General features: G+C 36.5%; 1 protein-coding gene across 7 annotated transcripts in view; it reads left to right on the forward strand.

The window, feature by feature from the left end:
* TBC1D19 (TBC1 domain family member 19) overlaps nt 1-18,811 on the forward strand; it is a 199,872-nt gene that overhangs the window by 128,151 nt on the left and 52,910 nt on the right. For all 7 annotated transcript variants that reach the window (XM_079919380.1, XM_079919382.1, XM_079919381.1 and 4 more), the window contains 3 exons: nt 8,507-8,539; nt 12,047-12,156; nt 14,245-14,336. In XM_079919380.1, the coding sequence (XP_079775506.1) occupies nt 8,507-8,539; nt 12,047-12,156; nt 14,245-14,336 (235 nt within the window). The remainder of the gene's footprint in view (nt 1-8,506; nt 8,540-12,046; nt 12,157-14,244; nt 14,337-18,811) is intronic.

An 18,811-nucleotide genomic window follows, 5' to 3' on the forward strand; every position in this document is an offset into this window, starting at 1 on the left:
GCCTCTGAGATCAAAGAAATGTTTTAGGTGGTATGTGCCCTGGAGTGTTAATGAATTCACTGCTTCTTATGCCTCCTACGTTTGTTTGCCAGAATCTGACATTGTCCTTCTTCAACAGAGCAAACTATGTACGCTCTTCTGGAATCCTAAGCCCTGGTTAATCTTGATTAAGCAGAAGTGAACCTTTATTTAATACTGACAAAATTTTTTTTTCCCTTAGGTTTAAGCTGATACTTAAATGTGGTACTCTCCCTTCTGAGAGCATAAAATAGCTATAGTTAGTGAGCATCTGCTGTGTACTGAATACTGTACTGGTACGCTTTAAATACATTAACTCGTTGGTGCTTTAGTACAACCCAGTGAAGTTAGTAGTATTTATCTCCATTTTCAAAAATGAAAATAGAGACTCAGAGAGTGTTGGTAACTTTCCTGGACGCACACAAGACTCGAATGCATGTCTGTATGACTTTGTGGGCCATTTATAATTTCAACACTGAGTTATTGAGAACCTCCTGTCCTATATGTTAATTGCTTATTCATAAATGAATCTAATACTTTAATATCTTATTTATAAGCTGTGATTATACTTATAAATGCTTGAATTTCCATCATTAACAACATATATTGAACATCTCACTTGTAGAAAATACCATGCTGGATGCTGAAGACGATAAACAGTATGAATTGTGGCCCTTGCCTCAAATCGCTTATAACCTAGCTGCTTATAGAGCAGCTATAGATTTCAGGACTTGGGGGAAATATGGTGAAAGTGTGATTAACCATGGGTCATCTTTTTTTTTTTTTTTGTGGTACGCGAGCCTCTCACTGTTGTGGCCTCTCCCGTTGTGGAGCACAGGCTCCGGACGCACAGGCTCAGCGGCCATGGCTCACGGGCCCAGCCGCTCCGCGGTATGTGGGATCTTCCCGGACCGGGGCACGAACCCGTGTCCCCTGCATTGGCAGGCAGACTCAACCACTGCGCCACCAGGGAAGTCCTACCATGGGTCATCTTAATACATGCATCCCTTTTGCTTCTTGGCAGTTCACTAATTCATTCACTCTAACTTTCCTAATGAAAAGCGCTCTGTCTTGATTAAGGTATTCCTATACTTAGGACATCTTTAATTAATATTTGTAGAAGATGAAAATAATAATAGTAAGGTCTTCATTTCTGACTACTTTAACATGCTTGTTTAAAGGTTTCTTCAGTACTTAATAGAGGAAGGAAAAATTGTTTTTGCATAAGAATATAGGGGTTTTGTATAATAGCAACCTGTTTTGATATTTAGTATTTAGAAAGATATAATGTATACTTATATTTTTGTAAGGTACCAAAATATGCCTTCTATTTATGAACTTATTTTTCTCTCTTAGTTTTTCTTTCACATGTCAACATGATTAGGCGAAGATGAACTTTTAAAATTATGTTAAAAGTTTATAATCAATAAAGGAAATAAAATGAAGCCGCAATTAGGGAAGATAGAAAAAAGATGGGTGTTCACAGGAAGAAAAAGGGACTCAACCAAAGATAGAAACAGAGAGAGAAATTAAAGAAGAAAGATGGTCTTTGGACCCTCCTAAGTATTCCATTGAACTAGAGCTGGTGGCTATAGTGTCATTAGGAATATTGACTTTCAGTGTGTGTATCTAATCTGGTTTTGAACTTTTTTGTTTTTAGAAAGCAAAAAACTTTTAAGTTGGTAAAGAATCTTAACCATTGGAAGATTCTCATATGTCCAGTTTTCTTCACATCTCACAAATTTTTCTGTATTTGCCCTAGACATAATCTAGACATAGAACTCTACAGTTAGATGATATTTCAGAGACAATCTTAGCCCCTTTTAATGACAGTCAATTACTGAAGCTCAGGAGGTTTGATGACTTTGCTAAGGTTACCCAGCTGGTTTCTGATAAGCCCACAGTGGAATCCTGATCTCCCGACTAGAGACCAATAAATTTCTTGCTCCTTCTCTATTCATCATTAACTTACCCATCTACCCATTCATTCAGCAAAACTATATTCATTATCAACTATGTGGCGTCATAAAATGCATGCAAAGATGAATAAAACATATTTCCCGTCCTCTGGAGCAATCTGTCAAACAGCTAATGATAACACTAAACTGTGAAATTATAATGATGGAAATGTGAACAAAGTGCCATGAGAATGCAGAAGAATGAGCATTTAATTATGATTAAGAGATTTGGGATGTTTCTCTGAGACGTTACTTGTCCTTAGCAAGGTTTTGATAGACATTAAAGCAATTCATGGTACAGAATTACCAAGTTCAAAGCTACCAAAGTATGAAAGTGCATGATGAGTTCTGACGATGATGAATAATCTAGTGTGGCTGTACCACAGTAGGTACAGAGTCAGGTAGATATATCTCAGGTTGCCATCGTGAATGGTTAAGATCAGATCAAGGTTTTGAATTTCACTCTGTAGACACCTAGCCTATATTATAAGGCTAGAATGTGAATTCCATAGATACAAAGAAAATGTTATATTCATTTTAATCTCTCCAGAGGCTACAGAGTAGGTTTTTAAACACTGATTAATCGTGTGAGTAGGAACTCAGCAAATACTTGGTGGATGGATGAATGGTCAGAGGAAAATCCTCGATAGATGTAGAGGTCTTTTTCATGGTCTCATCAACCTTTCTAGAAGATAACCTGAACCATTACGAAAGTTTGTTGGAGGGCAGAGAGTTTTGGTAAAGGGATACCAATTAGGACGCTCTTGCAGGACCATAGGTAATAGTTCATCAGAGCCTGAACTCAGCCCTGGCAGTAGGAAGGAAGCAAACAGTTGAAAAATGGTAGAGGTAGATTCTCTAGGACTGCATATATTCATTCCATAAACATTTAATGAGTGCCTTTTATATTCGGGGCAATAAGCTTGCCTCTGGGAATAGAGATAAATAAGGAATAGTTTTTGTACTCAGGTAACTTATTTCACTGGAAGAGAGAAAAACAAAAAATGATTGTATGATAAGAGAATGAAAACATCATTTGTTAAGTACTGACTTTGCATCAAGTGTTGTGCTAGGCATGTAACATACATCATCTTATTTAATTTTCACAACTTCATTGGTATTGTCCTCATTTTGCAGCTGTAGGAAAGTCTGTTCCTAATTTTTGCAGGGTCCAGGGCAGGAGTGCAATTGGAAGCCCACCTACTATAAGTCTAGATTTTTAGAAGTTATAAATCAGACTAATAAACTGATAAGTAAAGTCTACTTTGTTTTCTTGTCTTGTAAAATATACCTTTGTAACAGTCTGGAAGGCCAGTTTCAGATTCAGAATTCTTAGACTCCTCAGAAGTCCCTAGCTTGTGGTATCCCTCACCCGTTTCTTATCTATGACTCTACCCCACACCTGGACAGACTTCATGCATGTGGACCCACTAGCCTGCAGGTCCAAGCTCTGTTCACATCTTCCAGAAATAACCATCCTTTGCCCACCTCTCCATCCTGAGGATAGCACCCATCAAGAAGGTAGCTCCACCTAAGAGGTTGTGCAGACCCTGGAAGCTGGCTAGGAGCCTTTGGGCTGGGAATTTCAGAGTCTTGGGTGTCTGGGTTGTGGTCTGAAAGGAGGGACATGAACTCTGGGTGAGGGGTATAGTCAGAGGAGGGCCAGAGCAGGGCCCTTACTCCAAGGCCCCCTGCCTTGGTCTAAGAGCAGTACTGGATAAGGAAACAGGTTAAGTAAGCACCCTAAGTGTACACAGGTAGAAAGTGGAACCAGAATTGCTCAGGTCTGTCTAGGCTCACAGAGGTGAAAGGGTACCTCAACCAGTCAGGGCAAATCAGCTGATACAAGAGTACTGATTAATGAATGATTGGGGGTAGAGAGTCAGGGGCTGTCAGGGAGATCTTTCTAGGAGGAGTATTGTTTAAAATGTCGAAGGGGGCCTCCCTGGTGGCGCACTGGTTAAGAATCCACCTGCCAATGCAGGGGACACAGGTTCGAGCCCTGGCCCGGGAAGATCCCACATGCTGTGGAGCAACTAAGCCCATGCGCCACAACTACTGAGCCTGCACTCTAGAGACCGTGAGCCACAACTACCGAGCCCATGTGCCACAACTACTGAAGCCCACGTGCCTAGAACCTGTGCTCTGCAACAAGAGAAGCCACTGCAATGAGAAGCCCGCGCACCTCAACGAAGGGTAGCCCCCGATCGCCACAACTAGAGAAAGCCTCGCGCAGCAATGAAGAACCAAAGCAGCCAAAAATAAACAAATTAAATAAATAAATTTATTTTTAAATAAATAAAATAAAATCTCACAGGGGTGGGGCTGGGACACAGCTAGAGGTGTAGGAGAGCATGGCCTACAGCCCTTGTCCTTAAGCCCCAGAGGCTGAAGGGTTGGCAATCAGTTTGGCAGGGTTAGAGTTGTGCTTGCGGGGTAGGGAAGAAAAATGAAGCTGCTGATTTTAGACTGTGGCTGAATCCTGAAGAGTTAAGCGTTCTTTATCTTAAAGGGACAGGAAAGGAGCACAATCACATTTAGGTATAAGGGCTGAGGGAGGACTAGAAAGCAAAGATGACTCAACGCTTTCTTCCGTGAAGCCTAGGGAGGGAAGGAGTTGTTTACAGAGCTAGGTAGTCCAGAAGGAGGCGCAGGAAACTGGGTTTTTACTGTTTGAATTACAGGTTAATAATGAGAATACTGGTGGAAGGAGAGAGAAAACAAGTATGACAGAGTCTTGGAAAGTAGCTACATTTAAGGAGTGTGCGGAAGAGAGAACTAGTCCAAAAGACGACAAAACAAAAACAACAGCTGAGCAGCAGAAGTTTCTGAGGCAGGGAGCCTGATCTGCACAGCGTCATCAGTGCCTGGTGGGCTCAAGTTTGAGAAGGAACGTTCAGTTGCTAGGGGGCCAGGACACACACACAGGGGAGATGCCTGGATTCAGCCATCAGGAGTTGGGGTGAGAGGGGTGGAAACCAGTTTAAGGAATTGGGGATATATATAATGTGGAAATAAAGGAAGTTACTTTGAATAGTTTTTTACAAGTTAAGCTTGGCTTCAAGGAAAGGAGAGAGATTAGAGATTTGTTTGATGGGAAAGTAAGGTTCAGGGAAGAAAATGGACAAGTCCCCCTCCTCCTCTTCTTTGGTGTCATTATTATTAGCAAGGGTATTTGTAATATCCTTGGCTGAAAGGTTGCAGTGAAACAGGAGAGACTGGAGAGAGGAGTACTTTGATAGGACCTACCCACACCTTGCCTCTGCTCCTCCAGTAGCAGGGGTGAGAGCCGATGCCACCACTCTTCGCCTTCAGGCCACTGACCTCAGGAAGCTTATCCCGGTTCACAGCAATCGCCATGCGAAGCCCTGCTTCCGGTCACCTCTTACCAGGTGACTCTCGTCTACTTAGCTTCAGTGGCTCTTTTATCAGTAAGACCTCCTCCCTCCCCCAGCCTTTTCCTCTCTCTCCCCCTTCCCTCCATTATTTCTCTTTGTGGCACTTATCACTGTCTGACATACATTCACTTATTTTATCATGACTTTCCTGTCCCTAATAAAAAGTAGGCTCCAGACCTCAGAGCAGTGTCTGGCACATAGTAGAGCCTCAATTCCTATTTGTTGAATGATGCACACAAAAGGGTGAGGAGGAGAATTGATGGGGCAGGATTCCAAAGCAGAGGTTGGCAAATTTTTCTGTAAAGGGCCAGATAGTAAATATTTTAAATTTTGCTGGCCACAAACAGTCTCTGCCACATATTCCTCTTTGTTGTTTTTTAAAATAATCTTTCAAAAATGTAAAATCCATTCTTAGCTCACAGGCCAAACATAGACAAGCCACAGATCTGACCATAGCTTCTGTGAGAGAAAGTGAGGGAAACAGGATTAAGAACACAGATGAAGATGGTAGCTCTGAAAAAGAAAACGGAAGAAGCATCTTCCTCCAAAGACCTCCCTAAAGGGAAGTGAGAAAACAGATGAAATGTGTGAAGAACGTTTGAGGTAAAGAACAGACAAGTGAGAATTCATGTCAGTGGCATCAGCCTCCCAGAGAGGAGGGAAGTGAGTTCTGCAGTTGAGTGTGCAGCACTTGAAGAGCAGGAAGGTTCTGAAAGAACAGGGTGGCTCATCAAACAGAGATAAACAGGGAAAATGATAAACAGCACAGAATTCAGACACAGTTGGACATCATGATCTGTGGTGTGTTCTAGAAGACTAGGGAAAAATGGGAAAAGGTAGATCCTGAGAATTACAGCCTGTGAAATTTAAGAGTGATGCAGCACAAAATTCTAAAGGTGGTTGACCTGGCATACTAGTTCAGAATAATGTTGGATTTTCCTCATACTTTTTTTGATAAAATTACTTCTAGAATCATCAAAGAAATATGAACTAATTTGTGAATAATAATATCAATAATTAACTTTTATTGAGTCTAAACTATTTATTTATTAATGGCTGAGCTACAGTCATTATCTCATTTAATCATTTATGTAGGTCTAGCATTGTCTCTGATTTACGAGATGAGGAAACTGAAGCTTAGGGGATTAAGGAACTTACCTAAAGGCACACAAAGTTCTTAAACAACAGAGCTAGATGAACCCAACCAAGTCTGTCTGATATCTGGTCTGTGTTCTTAACTTACCACAATAGGGTGCTGATCAATGAATTACTATCAGTATGGAAGGAGGTCTCTAGTGACAAGTCCTGTCCTCACTCTGTCTTTTTTTTTTTTTTTCTGCGGTTCACGGGCCTCTCACTGTTGTGGCCTCTCCCGTTGGGGAGCACAGGCTCCGGACGCGCAGCCTCAGCAGCCATGGCTCACAGGGCCCAGCCGCTCTGCAGCGTGTGGGATCCTCCCAGACCGGGGCACGAACCCGTGTCCCCTGCATCGGCAGGCGGGCTCTTAACCACTGCGCCACCAGGGAAACCCCGTCACTCTGTCTTGTTCAACATTTTTATAGTGCTCTGGATGAGGACATAGATAGTGCATTTATCAAACTTTCCAGCAATGTGGACCCAGGAAGAAGAGGGAATACATTAGATAACAGGATGAGAATCCAGGATTATCTCAAATTGGAACGGTTCACCAAAGAGGAAATGTAATAGAGATAAGAATACAGTTCTTTACTTAGGTCAGAAACAACTGCACAAGTGCACTGTGCTTTAGCTGTGGGGTGTGTAGGGAGGAAAAATGCTTAAAAGCTTTCATCACCTCACTTTAAGGACTGTCGTAAACTACAGCTTGTCCAGAGAATAGAATAGAGAAGGTATTCAGTCTGAGGAACTGTTAAAGAAACTCATAAAGTCTCAGAGCCAAAAAAAAAAAAAAACCAAAAAACAAAACAAAACAAAAAACCCAACCTGGTGGTGATGGGGGCGGGGGAGAGAACAGCGTCCTCCAGTATTTCTGAAAGTTTTCACAGAAGATAAATTAGGTGTGTTCCATGTGACCCTTGTGGTCAGAACTAGGAAACATAAGTGGGGATTACAAGGAAAGATAAATTAGGTGTGTTCCATGTGACCCTTGTGGTCAGAACTAGGAAACATAAGTGGGGATTACAAGGAACCAGAGTCTCACTCCGTATGAGAAATAACTCCCCGCAAATTAAACCTGTTCAAGATTGTAATTGGTTGCATTGTGAATGAATGTGCTCCCTATTGCTGGATGTTTTAGACTGAGACTGAACTATCATTTGTTAGAACTTACCCTAGGTGACCTCTGAAGGCTCTGCCAACACTAAGTTTTTGCCTCTGAACATGTCAGATGAATGAAGCGTTTCTGTGCTATTTTTCAAAAAAGTAAACTCATCTTTCTTTTGTGTTTGCAACCTGATTTAGTACTGTGTTAGATCTATGGTGGTGTTTATATTACAGAGCTTCCATTTTGAACCTAAGCTGTACGAGTTCTAATTTTTCACTTAGACTGTGACAAGATGTTTAGCATACCAAGTTAGGCTTCAAGTATGTTCTTCTAAATGGATGTGCACTTTACTTGTGTATAATTCTTGCCAAAGATTACACTGAATTTGTACCATATTCCTGCCAATATTTTTTCTAAACCACATCCTGTGATGTAATTTGTGGTAAGTTTATAAGGGAATGCATCTATATAAGAGGTGCCTTGAAATGCTCACTTATTTTTTAACAGATTGGACTCCAGTATATAGGATGAGGTTGCTTCAAGAAGGACTTAATCTATTGACTTCCTGAGACCGTTATAGTTAGTTCTTAAACTTAGTTCTGTGATCTGCCTTGTTCTGTTTTTTGTAACACATATTCACAGTCTCAATTTTCAACTTTATCAATAGAAAGTTAACTGGATATATATTGAAAACCTCTAGATTGCTTTTCTAAAGGTATTAAAAAGCCTATCGTTTTGTTGGTGACCCATCACTAAGTCTTTCTGACATGCATGAACAAAGTTGAAGCAAAAATAGGAAACCTCACTATTTTTGGCTTTAATACTCTGAAGTTTACCTAATAATTCAGTGGGTATACTAATTGAAAAGAAATACTTTTTTATTTTTTTAGGTGTAATCCCTTTTCATGGATTTTCAATGTATGGTAAGTTGGGCTTTAAAATATTCACTGTTTTTATTACACTTTGGAAAATTAAACATGAAAATCACACTTTATATTACATCAACCACACACTTAACCATGTTATTGTGAACATTTTTAAACATTGGATTTGATATCTGTTTATATGTCCAATTAAAAGTTTTTTCAAATAAAGGGTCATCATAATTGCTCAGATGGCGATTGCTTGTCAAATTAGAATTGAACATACCAGGAAAATGGTTCTGTGGTTTTCCATTTTCTAATTCAATGGAACTTAGAGCCACACATTGATATTTAGTTCTAATAGATGTAAAATGAGATTGCTTAAATTCCTAAACTAATTCTCATAAGTCTTTAAAAAAAAATAATAGGTCAGAAAGAACGCAAAGGGAGGGACAACACTGAGTGTGAGTTCATAATTTCTCCAGACTGGCTGGTGTGCACAGCAACAATTACATTGAAGCATCCAGTCATCCTGAGGCACACGTGACAAACGCATGTGCAGGTTTGAGAGCCCTGAGCACCTTTGTGTCCTCACGTATCATTGAATGAAGAATGCAGGAAGCGTAACAAAGATTAGCAGGAGGAAGAATGCTCTATGCCTTAAGTGCCACTTAATTTTTAAATTTTCATGCATTACATATTAGCTTGTTGAAGATTGTTGTCCCAACTATTCCTACTCCCCAACCTTTAGACTAAACAGAAATATACAGTAATGTTTACTTTTGTAAAAAGAATCAGCGATAAATTAACACTTTTCTTTGTAAAAAACCCCTCAAGTGTTCCGCATCAGACAGTCATCGTGAATGACATAATATAAAACCTTTAAAACCAGCATACAATGAAAAGGATTTAAAGTGCCTAGGAATTCTGCATTATGCTGCCCTTGGCTTTATTCTCTTGAGCAACAAAAATTTCATAATGTAACACATAATGTTATAGTGAGGTTCCAGCATATTTCTCTTTTATAAATATGTGAGGAATTTAAAATAGAAAACCTAAAAAGGTTAAGAATATAAATTTTTACCTTTAATAATAAAAAATGTTAGCCCTTTTATTCTTTTATTTTGATAATTCCAACTGCAAGCATTTTTCAAGTAATTAGTTTTTAAAAGATGTACTTGAGCGATTTGGAGAACAGTTAATAACGTCAGGAAAGTTTAAATCTTCTAACAACTCTCAGGGTACAAAATACATCTTTGACTCCTGCCTATTCACATTTCTGGTTGTTTTAATAGGTTAAAGTTTATACACCCAAAGGGGAAAAGTTCGCTAAGGAAATAGGTGATGCAAAATGTTTAATATACAGTTTATACTATTTTAGAAAAATATGTTAAGCATCCACAAATACTTTAGAGCAGCGACCACTTATTTAGAACCAGTATACTAGCATAATTGCAACTTATCCCCAGGATCTCTACATAGTACTAGGCCATTTTAGTTTTAGTTACTGTATTTCTTTAAAATTATAATACTTTCCTCTTTTAAAAATTTATTCAAAACTTTTCTCTAATTTAAACTGGCCTTATCCTTTCCCACATATGTAGATTAATGAAGTTTTTATTGTAGATATAGTATATTATGATTTCATAAATAAATTCCTATAGTGCAGTATTTAATTGGTTAAAAAGATGATGAGCTCATTCATTTTTATGGAAGAACCAAATAGGGAAAGATGCTTAAAATGGAAAATAAAGTCATGTAGAAGATTTTTTACATATTATATGTAATGGACTAAAACTTTTCCATTTCATAGCTATATAAGGGAATTCAACATCACCAATTGTGGCATCTTGAATAATAACTGATTATAACGTTTTCTATATTATATATGTTTATAGAAAAGTGCTGATTTTAAAATTCTCTTTCATTCCTTCACTGGAAATGATCATTAATGATTACTGAATCTTTAAAACCTTTAGATTCAAATTACAAGTTTTTAAATAGCAATAACTTAAGAAGTTGGAGGGGAAAATATACATCATCACAAAAAGTAAATGAATTCCAAACCTTCATTTTGAATTTGTAATAATACCATGTATTTGTGCCACATTGCTTTTTCTTAGGTTGTTGCAATTAGAATGAGAGTTATTCTTTTTAAATGTATAGAATACCTCAGTTGGGGCTATTTAAATAAGTAGGAATTTATTTTGATAGTAAAATAATTTTTTAAAATTAGTTTTGAAGTGAAAGGACATGGCTGTTAGTTTTTAAACATATATATATATATATATATATATATATATATATATAAAACATAAAGGTCTTTCCCTATAGATATATATAAAAGGAGGGGTTTTTTTGGATGTATTTAGATATTTACCACCCTAAAATTGATTTGTCTCTCTTTTGCCCTTCAGAAAAGTGAAATTTCTCAGTTGCAATGCTAGTTTTTGATAATTTATTCATCAGTAATACTGTGCACCGCCATTTATCCCAGATAATCGAATTTTTGTTTTGTCAGAATTTAAAATTTTTTATCATTTTTTCCTTTCACGTTGTCAAAAGGAAGTGAGCTGAGTTGGCTCACTGGTTTCCCTGCTTACTTAATGCCTACTGCCCTCAGGGCATCACGGACATTATAGAGCCCAAGACCTTCTTACCTGTCTGATCTATATCATAGATGAAATTACCCAATAAGTAAGTCACTTTTATTAAATTAATATTTAGGTAATGCAGTTTTATATATCTGCATTATAGTGTATTTATGCTGCCTAAAATTCTTGAGTGTTGAAAAGATGAAAAGCATGACCACGTTCGCAAGTGCAGAATAATCAGACTGTCAGGTCAGCATCTGATTTTAAAATCTGACTTTCTGACAGTGAGCCATGAGCTTTCTGGTTGAGTTGACCCACCTGTGCTTAACTGCCATGAACTGGGTACAAAAGAAAACTTAATTCAAATTCATTAGAGAAATAAATTCTTAGAGTTGTTTTATTTTAAGCCTATGAAAACTGTCTAGATACATATTGAGATATGCCAATATAGACCAATAGCCTAAACTGTTAATCAAAATTTTAATTTTCAAATTCAGTTAGTTGCAGACCATCGTTCTAAAAGCTAGTCATAAATCATCTTATATTTTACTTACCTGACTTCAAAAATTAAAAATTTCAAAAGATCCTTTGTGGGACAAAGTAAAAATGAATTGCCTGATTGTCACTTTCTTATTATTTCAATTGAAAAAAAGAGACTTGACTTTATGTAGTTTTTAAAAGTTACTTTGAATTTTCAATATCCCTATATAGTTCCATTGTGTCATTCTTATTCTACTGTTGAGATTATAATATTTTATAATTTACTCCCTTCTTTTTAATTTTTAATGACTCAGTTTTTTATGTGTGCATATATTCCCTTTTCAACATGAAAAAAGAATATATATGTGATTCTAAACTTGTCTATGAATGAATATTATTACTAGAAAATATTTATTCTTTCATGTTTTGTGAACTTATTTTTTTAATTTTAGTAGTTCTGCAATATTATTAATTAACTTTTTTGTTCTTTCAGTTGCACCACTTTGTTTTCTGTACCATGAACCTTCCAAATTGTATCAGATATTCCGTGAGATGTATGTGCGTTTTTTCTTCAGACTTCATTCCATCTCTTCTCATCCTTCTGTAAGTTCATAAAAAAAAGAAAAAATGGATCAAAGCAGACTCTAATCTGTTTTTCCTTTCCTTAAGAAAAACAAATGTTAATTTGTGAGGTCAAGCAACACTTTTCTATAGAATAAATGAAAGAGAAGAAGAAATTGATATTTAAATAGTTTTAGTAATAATTAGAGAGGAAAAAGCCTTTTATCAATTGCATTTAAATTATCTTTTATATGTTGAAAGAAAAAACATAGCAATGTCTGTATTGTTTTCTTTGACAAAGGTGGCTAACTTCTTTGAATGCTGGTTTCCTCCTCTCTGAAACTCATTTCAGAGTTAATAATGAGTTTCTGTGGTGCTGTAGAACAGTGTACAAAGCACCTGGGTAGCACTGGGCTCGTGGCAGATGTTCAGTAAATAGATGGCTGCTGTTTTTATTGTTGTCGTTACGATTATCATCATCATCATCATCATCTTTTCTTTGTTAATGAAAAATAAACATTTATTTGTCCCTTATTTTTCAATTTGGCTAATTATCAGTTATCAAACTAGATATCTCCTTTGTGTTTATTCAATAGATGGCTCCTTGGCCTTAACATGAAATTCAAAGAGAAGCATACTGGGAGTTGAGTATTTGTATCTGTTTTATTTTGTCCAGTCCTTTATCATATCTTCCTTCCCCCACCCCCACCCTCCTTAGCCTGAGTAAAAGCAGTGTTTATTTTATTTCAGTTATACTTTTTCTGTCTTTGAGCCTGCTTTGGTCTGCTTGTGGGTAACTTGACTGACTCTCCAGAAAAAAACATTAAAAATTGGAATGTGTCAGGGCTACCAAGTTTCCCAAAAGAGGAGGCTGTCACCGCTACTCAACTAAATAGCAGTTCATTATCCTCCCCCCGCCATTCCTGTGTATTCCTATTCCACCTTCCTCTGTCTCCACTGTTGCTCTCATACATTGCTAGTGAAAGCAGGCAAGTAACAGAAATCTAGGATGTCACAGATGAACAAATGAAGTACCACCAATTATCTTGGGTTTCTTCTCTCTGAGACAACTTGATTTAATGCCTATATTGCATGAATATTTAATCTAGAATAACCAAAAATATATTAATAATTCTTTTTTCTTATAACTCATCCTTAGCCTCAGATTTCTTACTCACATATTCTGTACCATTTTACGCTTCAGAGTTTCAAAAAAATGTTTTTAACTGGCTGCCCAGTAGATACCCATGATGTTTTCCCTGTGCAGACCACTGAAGCTTGCCACTGAGCAACTCTGGATGTGCCTTCTCTATATCCGTGCTGACCCTAAGGTGTCCTTTTTCAGCTGATTGATTGGGACAGCCCTGCCTCTGCCCTTTCTTTATTCAGTGAAATAAAGACTTAACAGGCAGTCATCTCCTTTTCTGGCTTGCAGCCAGACTTAACTATTTGGAACCATGACAGCCTTATTTCTTTAGAAATTCAAAAAGAGGATTAAAACTTCCTTACAAAGATCAACGCTGAGGAATGCTGAGCTGCAAGAAAGACTTTATTCAGAGTTGTCAAGTAATAAATGCACTTGAAAAACCATCTACTTTGTGCTCTACAGATAATGCCCTTTTAAAAAAGTGGATTTCAGTTTTTAAAAAAGTTATCCTTATACTAAGTAATCAAACATTCTTGTTTGATAACTTCCTGATGCAAATTTCAAACAGTTAGTCTTTCTCTGGGGATGGATTTCAATGAAAGAGTTAAAAAAGCAGGAAATATTCTCCCTGATGGGTGAGACAGCTGGAAGGGAAGGGACATTTGGAGGAGAAAGTGAAGGGTGTGGCTGTAGCACCAGAGAAATACCTGGAAACTGGAATGCATCCAGAAAAAACTAATTTTGCTGGGCCTACGTGATACTATATGACTTACAGAGAAGCAGGTTTTTCTATAAAATGACGTTTTCCTTGAATTCCTAACATTACTACATGCCAGGTTACGTGGGGAGCCTATCGTTGTTAAAAAGGAAAAAATATTTATATTGATAATCTTTTTCTCATTTCCATTTGAATAATTTAATGGCAGAGTTCATTTTTAAATACTAAATTATGCATTTCTCTTGTGATTTATTATTGTATCCAGGGTATCGTGTCACTCTGTCTGCTGTTTGAAACTCTTCTTCAAACTTATCTCCCCCAACTCTTTTATCATCTACGAGAAATTGGGGCTCAACCGTGAGTATTTTTCTCTCCTAATTGAAGAATAAATTGATATCAGAAGGCTCTTTTTCATCATCAAAGATACAGTAATTTTTCAGAGACATTAGACTAACAGTCTCCCCAATAAAACAATAATTATCAAGTAGTAAATTATAACTCGACATTGTGACAGAAATTCTTGAGAGACTTACCAAAATCCTAATAAATTCTTATTTGCTTGGATTTTTGTGCTTGGTACAAGAATCACTAAAAGAACTAATTTCTATTCATAATGAAAGGTATTGGCCAAACTGAGGCAAAAATTTGTGGAAACAAATACTACCTGAGAAATGTGATAATACTAAAATTAAGTCAGTTTAGGCCAAATTTATCAGAAAACAACTTATGAAAGACAGAAAAGTTAAAGTTTGCTGGCTTTCATTAAAGGAATCTAGATCGATTATTTACCAATGGTTGTACACTGTGATTTTTTTCTTCCAAAAGCTTGAATTTTTGTTCATTTATCTCAGTATGAGTTATCAATGAATATGTAGGGTACCTGTGGACCTCATTATTATTGGTTCTCTTTTCTCTTTTTTAATTAACAGTGTCTTAAGGCAACAGAAATTTCCAAATGATTTATCAGTGTTTTGTTACTGTCTTCGTTTCTGTGTAACCATTTTCTCCTATATAAGGGCATATTTGAAAGGAACACTAACTCTTTGAGACCACAAAAGTAGTTAATGGGAAATAGAATCCATAGCCGATGGATGAGTGGGTGGATGGGTTTAAGAGACAGACCCAGATTCAAATTCTATCTCTACTAAACTATAAAATCCTGATAAAATTATTTAATTTACCTAAGCCTCAATTTCTTTCTTTAAGTCAAGATAATTTAATTTATTCATCTTTAAAATCAAGGGAATTCCTACCTCATAGAGTTGTTTAAAGATTGAATATGTATATGTTTATATATTGATATATATGTATATATACATATATATACATATATATATATACATATATACATCTATATCTCCATTCTAAAATCACCATCGAATTTCAGACATTTTAGATCTTAGAAATGCCATTTATAAAACAACACCTCATATCATCCGTTGATAACACCTAGGTGACACTCTTTCTTCTGTAGACATTAAAAAACAGGATTTTATTAATAATTAATATTATAAAACAAGAATATGGCAGAAATATTTTATATTACATACAAGTCATTTTTTCTTGTGGTAAACTGACCTCTATTTTACTACTGTGAAATGAATATTTGAATATAACTATGCTTTTCCTTACTAGAGTGAAGACATTTAGTTTATTGCTAGAAGCTAAAATCCTGGCTTTTTTCTAGTCTATTTATACACTTTAATCATTAAAAGGAACAAATTTATTTCAGTGAATTATGATAAACATTAAAATTCTGATGCAAGAGAAAATATAAAAATTTAATTATCAGGCTAGAAATCAATTATTAAAAGGCTTTCATGAATTAAAACTAATGCTATTGGAAGGTTTTTAATTTAGAATTTAATTTTTTTACTAGATATAGGACTCTTCAGGATATCTCCTTCTGAGTACTTAGTGCATTTTATCTGTTATCATATTTATGGACATAAATTATTCATAATATTCCATAATAATTCTTAATTAGCCTTTCAATATCTATAGAATCAGAGTGACATTACCGCTCTCATTCCTGAGATTGATATTTGTATCTTGTTTCTCTTTCTTGATTATTCTGGCCAGAGGTTTATTAATTTTATTCTTCTTTGAAAGAATCAGTTTTTGGTTTCATTGATTTTGTTTTTCTATTTTTGGTTTCATTGAGTTATGCTCTTTTTTTTTTTTTTTTTTTTTTTTGCTGTACGCGGGCCTCTCACTGTTGTGGCCTCTCCCGTTGCGGAGCACAGGCTCTGGACGTGCAGGCTCAGCGGCCATGGCTCACGGGCCCAGCCGCTCCACAGCATGTGGGATCTTCCCGGACCGGGGCACAAACCCATGTCCCCTGCATCGGCAGGCGGACTCTCAACCACTGCGCCACCAGGGAAGCCCTATGCTCTTTTATTTGTTATTTCCTTCTGTATACTTGCTTTAGTTTTGTTTTGGTCTTGTCTTTCTACTTGTTTAAGGTGAAATTTAGATAATTAATTTGAGACATTTCTTCTTTTCTAATGGAAGCAATAATGTTATAAATTGCCCTCAAAGCACTGCTTTACCTCCACTCAACAAATTTTGATGTGTTATGTTTTCACTTTCATTCAATTCAAAATGTTTCTTAATTTCTCTTGTGACTTCCTCTTTGACCATAGTTTATATAAAACTGCATTGTTTAATTTCTAAATATTTGGAAAGATATTATGTCTTTCTGTTATTATTTCTATTGTAATTCTGTTACAGTTAGACAATGTGCTTCATAAGATTTTAGTTCTTTTAAATGTGTTGCAGTTTGTTTTATGACCCAGAATATGATCTATCTTGATGAATCTTCCATGTACACTTGAAAAGAATTTGTATGCTGCTAGTGTTGAGCAGAATGTTCCGTAAGTGGTAATCAAGTCAAGCTTGTTGATAATGTTCAAGACTTCTATACACTTGTTAATTTTCTTCTACTTTTTCTATTGATTATTGAGAAAGAAGTGTTAGAGCCTCCAATTATAATTGTGAATTTGTCTTTTTATTTCTGCATTGCTATATATATTTTTACTTCATGTATTTGACTCTGTTTTTAGGAGAATTGATCTTTTTATCATTATGTAATGTCTTTTCCTAGCAATAAATCTACTATGTCTGATATAGCCATTCCAGCTTTCTTTTTATTACAATTTGTATAGTGTATTCTTTTCTGTCTTTTTACTTTTAACGTATTGATTATCAGTGTCTTTACTTTTCAGGTGGCTTTCTTGTCAAAAGTATACTTGGGTCTTTCAGTGTGGCAGTTTGTCTTTTAATTGGTGTGTTTATTCCATTTACATTTAATGTAATTGATATTATTGGATTAAAATAATATCAATTGATATTATTTACTATCTTGATAGACATTTTTTTGTTTGTCCCATGTGCTCTTTATTCTTTTTGTCCTCTTTTCCTGCCTACTTTTTTTTTTTTTTTAATATTTATTTATTTATTTTTGGCCAAATCGGGTCTTAGTTATGGCACACGGGATCTTTCATTGCAGCATGCAGGCTTCTCTCTAGTTGTGGTGCAAGGATTTAGTTGCCCCACAGCATGTGGGATCTTAGTTCCCCGTCCAGGGATCAAACCCATGTCCCCTGCATTGAAAGGCGGATTCTCAACTACTGGACCACCAAGGAAGTCCCTCCTGCCTACTTTTGTTTGTTTGTTTGTTTGTTTTTAATTTATTTATTATTTATTTATTTATTGTCTTTATTTTTGTCTGCATTGGGTCTTAGTTGCGGCACACAGGATCTTTGTCAAGGCATACAGGATCTTTCGTTGCAGCATGCGGGCTTCTCTCTAGTCATGGCATGCAGGTTTTCTCTTCTCTAGTTGTGGCGCGCAGGCTCCAGGGCAGGTGGGCTCTGTAGTTGTGGCATGCAGGTTCCAGAGCGTGTGGGCTCTGTAGTTTGTGGCACGCAGGCTCTAGTTGAGGCGCATGAGCTCAGTAGTTGTAGCACGTGGACTTAGTTGCCCCACAGCATGTGGGATATTAGTTCCTTGACCGGGGATCGAACCTATGTCCCCTGCATTGTAAGGTGGATTCTTTACCACTGGACCACCAGGGAAGTTCCCCTCCTGCCTACTTTTGAATTGAATAATTTTTTACTCCATTTTATCTCCAGTATTGGATTATTATTTATACCTTTCTAAAAATATATTTTGATAAGTGTCTGTCTTAGTTCAGTCTGCTATAACAAATTTCCATAAACTGTATGGCTTATAAACAACAGAAATTTATTTCTCACAGTTTTGGAGACTGGAAGTCTAAGATCAGGTTGCTAGCATTGTTGAGTTCCAGAGGACCTTCTTCTAAGTTGCAAACTGCTTCTCATTGTATCCTCACATGATGGAGAGCAGAGAAGAAAAAGAAGCTCTCACATGACTCTTACGAAGGCACTAATCCCAAACATGAGGACCTACCTTCATAACTTTATCTAATGCTAATTAACTTCCAAAGGCCACACACCTCTTTCCTAATACCATCACATTGGGGGGTAATTTCAATATATGAATTTGGGGGTGGGAGTGGGGACACAAGCATTCAGTCTATAACAGTGCCCTAGGATTTACAATATACATCTTTAATTTATCCCTTCTACTTTCAAATAAACTCCAGGCCTGGAGGGTTTCATGGGCAAATTCTACAAAACATGTCAGGAAGAAATAATATCAATTATTGTTTTTCTGTGGCTGCTGTCAAGATCGTTGTCTTTAGATCTTAACAGTTTGATTATGATGTATCTGGACATGGATTTCTTGGGTTTATCCTGTTTAGGGTTTGCTTAACATCTTAATTTGAGGCTTATTTCTTTTGCCAA

The sequence above is a fragment of the Stenella coeruleoalba genome, assembly GCF_951394435.1.
Source record: "Stenella coeruleoalba genome assembly, chromosome: 4".
NCBI lineage: Eukaryota > Metazoa > Chordata > Mammalia > Artiodactyla > Delphinidae > Stenella > Stenella coeruleoalba.